At 32.3% G+C, this 7,833-nt stretch overlaps 1 protein-coding gene across 1 annotated transcript; it reads right to left on the reverse strand.

The window, feature by feature from the left end:
• Positions 1-5,165: 5,165 nt before the first annotated feature.
• Positions 5,166-7,602, reverse strand: LOC112000116 (putative expansin-B2). Its single transcript, XM_024032226.2, has 4 exons — positions 7,297-7,602; positions 7,073-7,185; positions 5,940-6,127; positions 5,166-5,661 (listed from the first exon to the last, which is right to left on the reverse strand). The coding sequence occupies exons 1-4, from the start codon at positions 7,469-7,471 to the stop codon at positions 5,334-5,336; spliced, it is 804 nt and encodes a 267-aa protein (XP_023887994.1). The 5' UTR covers positions 7,472-7,602; the 3' UTR covers positions 5,166-5,333.
• Positions 7,603-7,833: the final 231 nt, after the last annotated feature.

Below are 7,833 nucleotides of genomic sequence, written 5' to 3' on the forward strand. Positions count from 1 at the left end.
AACCACATCTAAAGGATATAGAAGATAAGAATTAGATATGAAAGTGCACCACCACATGAACTTCAATCAACATGGCAGAATTCAGTCCAAAAAAGAAGCAGATTTCAGTAGCTCATTAGCTCATCATTCTCTACATCATGATAATAATAACGTGACTAAATTTTATGCTCGCCATCAACATATCACGACCCTTCCCCTTTTTCCAATATGACACTAAAAACAAACACAAGCAGAGTTTTTTTTCTTTTTTCTTTTTTGGCAAGCATCGATCAATTAGGTGTCTAGGCTCATAAATTGGTGCACGCACCCCCCCAAAAAGAGAGGGGGGGGGGGGGGGGGATATCTCATAAATACAAATATTCATCCAAGAAATGAAGAAAATGGTTATAAAGCCCACACAAACCAAAGCACCAAAGGTACACACAACTCTCATATATATATATATATATATATATATATATAAAATAAATAAAAAAAACACTATTCCCAAGTTGAATTCTTTTGCAAGATACTTCAATTGAATTCCATTCTAACTTAATTATCGGAGGTTCTTTGGCACACACCACATTGATGTACTTCTTTTTCTCTATTTTATACCTTATTGTAGGTTCGTCTTTAGATGAATCCAACGCCTTCGTCCATCTGTATTGACAAGGAGTCCAATTGACGACTTTTTGCATCATCAGCTATATAGCCAAAGAAGAACAACACCAAAAGGCTTGTCTCTAGATGAAGCCAACACCTTTATCCATCTGTATTGACGAGGAGTTCAACTGAAAAATTTTTGCATCATCATTTATCATCCATCTATTTTTAATACAACTAGTGTATATCCAAATCATCAGATCTCCATAAGTAAACAACCAATAAAATAAATAAAAATGTCAAATACTTGAATAACAGTAATGATTCTTCTAAAAAAAAAATAACAGTAATGAGAAAGAAAATACAATTTAAAGAGATCATACAATGGGCAAACATCAGTCAGGTCCCACGAGGTGATCTCATAGTTTCTTTCAAACATTGAAAAGTTGCAAATGTCACTCACATAGAAGCTATGCTCAATTGAATTTTATTAAATGATGCAAAACAAATGCACAATCTATAAACGCACAAGCATCAATATTGATGACAAAAAACTCATACTACTAAAATACTAATAAGTCATGAAGAAATCTCAAATATCACACATGAGAAATCTAAAACGGCAGAAGAAATAAAACCTCTTTGGCCATTGTTGTTCAAGTGATTTGTAAAGAAAAGTCCATTGTAAAATAATGAATGAGAATGAATTCTTCTACCTTCTTTTTAGAAACCCTTCGATGGAGAATAAATGCTTTTCTAGGCTAGACTATGGACCAGTTCAATTTTAACATTGATTCTCTATTTATACTTCTTCCATCTTGAATTGTCAAGTGAGTGTTCCCCAAAAGCAACGTCTATAAACCAAATAACATTTTAAATGATTGTTCACAAATACACCCTTATTAGGATGGACCTTTATCAATTACTCTCATTATTATTAAATAAAATGTGAGTTCTAAGTATGTTGGGTAATGTTAAGAACCTATTGGTTCTTATTGTATGATTAATACCTCAGTTTTGTTGGGTAATGTTAAAATCCTAGTGGTTCCTAATGGAGACTGATAGGAATTGTGAGGGGATGTATGGGAATTATAGAAGAATTGACTTAATTTGAGGTAGTCACCCTCTATAGAGAAATATTAAGAGAGAGGAAACGCACTAAGTAAGAAATTGGTATATTCTTCAATATCTAATGTTAAATTAAAATGATGTATTTATAGGAGATTCGCTCAAATGGTATTGGTTCACATGGCCTAAGATAATTGACTAGTTAATTGAAAATGTGTTCTAAGAATTAAGTCATGTGTTAAATTATCTGCATATGCTCAAATCCTAACTAACTCATACTAATCGCAACTAACTAAAGGGCCAATATATGTAACCAACTAACTAACTACTAATTGAAGTGATGGAACTATAGAATTATTAGGATATTAGGATATTAAATTGAATATAAGACTCCTAATAGGTAATCACATATAGTGTTGTGGGAACACTATTTTTTAAGATGGCATCCATAATACCTTTTAGAAGTACAAAACATCCTCTCGAGATTGGTTTAATGAGAGTTGATTATTTAGAGTGTGACATTTGTGAGATGAGTATTTTTGTTAAAACTCAGTCTGCTGTTTCAACTCTCATGGCTATATGATGCAGGTCATTAATTTTTTTAGGGGGAGTGGGGAAGGAAGGAGACATGGTTGAATATATCTTCCTTTTTTTTTTCTTTTTTTTCTTTTTTTTTTTTCAGTGACATAATAAATAAATAATAAATAGAATATTTTTTATAAAAAAATGTCAAATAGCATATTATGATTTTTAATATTTCATTAGAACTCTGCCTCACATACAAAACTAATTTAACAACATCATGTAGTAGAACTAAAGCGTACAACTTACTAAATGAAAAATACAGAAGAGAATCCAAAGAAAACAACAATAGAAAATTAGAAAAAATTCTTAGATACTCCCAAAGTATAGAGAAATGGTGATCTCTTCTCTTACATTCATTATAGACCCCCACCGCGAATTTAATAAGTAGACCTCACCATGAATGTGAAAGGAATAAGTACCATTCTCCGTGCTCCAAGGTACTTAAGAATTACTCAAGAGTTAGAAATAAATAAGAGCAATAATGAACTTCCCCCCCCCCCCCCCCCCAAAAAAAAGACTATGATGAGCATGCTACTTAATAAAGTAATACTTATATCCATATATGGAAACACTTGGTTGAAGAGTCAAGACCTTATTACAAACCATTGAACTCTATTAAAAATGGTCATCAATGCTAATAATTAACAACATTGTCTTAATCCCATAAATAAATTCTAAAAAATATTATATAATTAAAAAAAAAAAAAACCTTTGTTTTGAGAATCAATAAAGAAGAAGAAGAAGAAAAAAAAAAACCCTTAGTCAATCACAAATATAGTCCCTAAGGCTTTGTTTGGGAGTTTATAAGGGAATAAAATGGAATTGAATGTATTTAAGTAAGGGAAAGAAATGGAAAAGAATGTAATAGAATGGAATTAAGTCACATTGATTGGATGTTTTAAAAAAAAAGTAATAGAAATGAATGGAATGTAAGTAATTTTGTTTGGGAGCAACATGGAAGGAATGTAATGGAATCATTTTATGACAATATTACTATTAGACCCCTATTTTAAAATAAAGAGTTGAATATATAGGGGTATTTTGGAAATTTTAATAAAAAAATTATTAAATCTAATTCCATTCCCTCCCATTTCTCCCAATTTCGGGGGGAATGAAAATTTGAGGTTTTAAAGGAATAGAGAGGAATGAGTGCTCCCTTCTACCCATTCTATTTCCTTCCGCTTAAACTTCCAAACAAGATAATAGACTTTCCATTCTCTCCATTAAAACTCCCAAACAAAATAATGGAAGAATATTCTAAAATGATTCTTTTCATTCATTTCCATTCCATTCCATTTTCTCATCCCAAATGAGATCTAAGGCTCTACTTGGGAGTTCATAAGATAAGGGAATGGAATGGAATGTAATGATCGTAAGGGAATGGAATGGAATGAAATGTATTTAAGTAAGAGAAATGAATGGAATGGAATTAAGTAATCTTGATTGGATTTTTAAAATAAAGGAATGGAAATGAATGAAATTGAATGGATTGTAAGTAATCTTATTTGGGAGCTGTATGGAGGGAACGTAATGAAATCATTTTATGACAATATTACTATTAGACCCCTATTTTAAAATAAAAAGTTGAATATATAAAGATATTTTGGAAGTTCTAGTAAAAAAATCATTAAATCTAATTCTATTCTCTCCTATTTCTCCCAAGTTTGGGAGGAATGAAAATTTGAGGTTTTAAAATAATAGAGAGGAATGAGTACTCTCTTCTACCCATTCCATTCCCTCCCACTTAAACTCCCAAACAAGGGAATGAAATTTTCATTCCCTCCATTAAAACTCCCAAACAAGGTAATGGAAGAATATTCTAAAATGATTCTTTTTATTCCTTTCTATTCCATTCCATTCCCTCCTCTCAAACGAGACCTAAGAGAAAAAGATTCTTTTCATTTCTTTTTTTGTCTTCTAGATAAATAGGGAGGGGAGAAGGTGCGTCTTCAACCACCTCTTTTCAACCCAAGACATCATAGAAGATGTCGGTACCACTAAGCTATCACTCCAATTTATTTTAATTTGGACAAAACTTAGGTATAGTACCTTATGTGCTATTCCTTAGGTTTCTCTCTTAAAATTTAGCCATGTGACACTTAACTAAAATACACTTCCATCCTATGAGAAAAAATTCACATGGCTGAATCTTAAGAAGGGAATCTAAAGAACATCACATAATTACTGTACCTGAGTCTTTCCATTTTGGTTTTTGTTAGTAAATGACCCAAAGAGTAAAGACATAAGTAAAATTGTATTTAATATTCTATTATTAAATTAATAGGGAAGACTCATTTCAGGAAAATTCTTAAGTACTCCCGGAGCACAAAGAAATAATACTCTCTCTTCTCACATTTATGGTGAACCCTACCATGAATTTAATGAGTAGACTTTACCATGAATGTGAGAGGATGAAACACAATTTTCCATAATTTGAGAGTACTTAAGAATTACTCCCCATTTCATAATGAGCTAGTTATTGGATATTAAAATAAGTCATGGGTTTGCTTTTGTGTAAAAATAAAGTTTAATTTTTTTAATATTAAAAATGTTGTCATATCATTTAAAAATGCTACATATCAATCCATTAGCTAAGTAAGCATTAAAACTACTGGTAGTTAACTGAATAACTAATAAACCTTGTTTTTTAAAACTTGACGGACCAATAGTGCTAACGTGAAACATGAGTGGCTAAATTAAATCGATCGCTTGACAAACTTAAGAAACCAATAGTGTAGTTTGGCCTATATAATAATTAATTAATTCTAATAAATTCCATGTGAAATGTGAACCACGTTAAATTTCCAAATGGAGAAAATCTAAGACATAGTAACATGATAAATGTAGAAAAAGAAAATAATAATCAGAGGGAGAAAAAAAAAGACTCCTGGTCATGTTTTTCTACAGAAGGTAAGTCTACAGTATTCATAGTAGGTGTACAAAGACAAACATAAAGTCATTTAACTACAAGCTGACTTTTAATTCATCTTCACCGTAAATTTAAAGCTACAAATATTTTTCATTAACATATACTTATATTTTTTTTCCCACCTCCTTTAGCTAGGACCAAAGGCAAGCATATTAATTATTTAGGATTAGAAGTTGATGACTGATCGATAAGTTTGGCCCGGTTGCCAACCAGCTGGAATGACATTGTTAGCTACAACAGTGTTTCCGGACACGGCCGAGGTCAAGCGGATGGAGAAAGGAGCTTGCAATGTTGAGCCGGAATTAAGTTTCCAAACTGCACCCCATGATTGCTGCATGGAAAGCCATGTGCTCGAGTCAAGTGCCTGTTTAAGGTCAACTGCAGATACGTCTCCATCTCCCTCTTCATATTCAATTACGGAAGCAAAGTAATAGGGGTTGGAGCCAGAATCAACGTGAAAGGCTATGGACACACCTGGATAGTTGCACTGAACTCTGCGTTATTGTAAACCATAGTTTTAGTCATATTAGACAAGAAGATGATGAAATGGCAATTGACCAAAAGAAAATGTTGAGAAAGTTAAAGAATGATAATATAAAGTCAAAATATTTGAAATTGAGCAATAATCTCTTGCACTTGACAGTTGACACGATAGACCATGCCAAAATGTGGACTTTCAAGGACATGAGTTGAAGCATTTTGTCACATTTCAAGAAATAAGAATGTACTATTTATTTATTTATTCCCTTAGCCTCTCTGTAACGGCAATTACCTTGTATATTGAATTTGCAAGACTCCAGCGTTGCGTAGTTGATCTTCTTGACCAGAAATTGCCATGGCTCCAAAGGCAGTGCCGCTTAAATCAAAACGAACAGACTCTGCGACACATCCAGGGCACTCATCAGTGATAACGACAGTCACCGGATTCCCCGAGCATGCCTGATTCGCCGTACACTTCACCTGAAATCAACCAATACGTACAAGATGATTTTGTGAGGTTCACACTTCTATACAATTTTCACTCCCTCCGTCTTCACTCTCACCCTTTTTTTCTAGTCTTCTAATCCATTTTGGTAGCTAGTAACAAAGACTATATGTTACTGAACTCTATATGGTTCTTGATACTTCTTTTTTTTTTTTTTTTTTTTTTTATTTATATATATATATATATATATATAGATATATATATATATATATAACATTAATAAAATATAATATATTGTTAATTCCTTACCATGAAGTCAACCTTTATTGTTCTTCTCAACGGAAAAAAATAATGTTCATATCTCTAATTTTCTAAATGAAAAGCAAAAAGAATGTTTTTATTAAAAATATTTACTTATATATCTCTATGATGTGCGAATATGGTATAAGAGTAATTAGAGAAAAGAAACATTACATAAATAATATGTAAATGTTTCTATTTATTTGAATACATTAAACACAGTTTGAATTAATGAGTAATTTATAGTATAAAAATAATTAGAGTAAACAAAATCTGCATTAATCATATAAATAAATGTGTTCCATGTTTTTAGTAAAATTTAGGGGGAAAATTATTTAAATTTATATTGAAAATTACTTCTTCATTTTTTTACCAAAAATAAAGATAGAAGAGGGATTTTTGAAATTTCAAGGGGGCCATGGGCCCCCTAGGTCCCCACTCCCGCCACCCTTTGGAGCCTTCTTCTTTCAACTAAATATGCAGGAATTAAAGAGATCATTCATGTGTAGTCTTAGTCACATAAATATTTTAATAAATTATGTATCTTATTTAGATAATATACATGGATAGTCATATAATTTGTCATGCAATAAGTTAAAAAAGATGACTCCAAGTAGGTTTAGAGACAAACTTTATCCAAGTAAATCTACACTTTTCCAAAGAGACATAGGGGCTTGCACCTGATAACAAGCTCCACATCCTTTGCCTGAATTGAATAAAGAAGGGCCTCCAGCAGACACCATTGAAGAGAATGGTGCTTGGTCTACGGCAGTTCCATATCCACAAGCACCCCCTACCAGGCAAAATTATGAAAAATCAAGCACATTGTCTGGAACAAATGTCATATTTTGCAAAAATATTGTATCAATATGTGATATTGTAAGCTTAATTTGTTCTCATTTACCATCACTCCCGGCACCTGTGGGGCTTCCATACCAGGTTGCACCCGCAGGTGACCAACTAGTGCTAGATTGAAGCCTAGAGACATTAAGCAGCTTGGGGTTGAAGGCAGAGGTTGGATTCAGTAAAAGAGAAAAGAGGACTAGAAGAGTAAAGAGAGAGAATTTAACAAAAGCCATTATCACAATGTGCACGAAGAACCCCCAGTAAGTTGAGCCTATGAAAGTTGTGGTTTCTGGCTTGAATTGATCGAGTTAATGTGTCTGAGAGGAATGGCTTGGTGGTATTTATAGGCAGAGGCCAGTGCTTGGTTTCTACTGCTTCCAATGATCACATGTTACGTGTCATTAATTACAAGAGCATTTGAGTTTCATTTTTAATGCAGAAGCATAACCAAATGTTATTTCAATATTTCATTTTAGATTTTCAGTGGATAATTTCATATTGTAAGATAGTTATTTGTTTTGTTTGGGTTGGTAGTTGAGTTAGTTAGGATTAGTTGTTCATAATTATCCTTTGTTTAGGATTATCGGATTAGTAT

Source organism: Quercus suber, unplaced genomic scaffold (assembly GCF_002906115.3).
Source record: "Quercus suber isolate HL8 unplaced genomic scaffold, Cork oak 2.0 scaffold_629, whole genome shotgun sequence".
In the NCBI taxonomy this organism is placed as follows: domain Eukaryota; kingdom Viridiplantae; phylum Streptophyta; class Magnoliopsida; order Fagales; family Fagaceae; genus Quercus; species Quercus suber.

Excerpts from the sequence above, each read along its gene's own strand:
- LOC112000116 (XM_024032226.2), bottom strand. The coding sequence starts at position 7,471 with ATGGCTTTTGTTAAATTCTCTCTCTTTACTCTTCTAGTCCTCTTTTCT. Across the intron at positions 7,186-7,296 it reads CACAGGTGCCGGGAGTGATG|GGGGTGCTTGTGGATATGGA; the intron begins GTAAATGAGAAC and ends TTTGCCTGGTAG. Across the intron at positions 6,128-7,072 it reads GATGTGGAGCTTGTTATCAG|GTGAAGTGTACGGCGAATCA; the intron begins GTGCAAGCCCCT and ends GGTTGATTTCAG.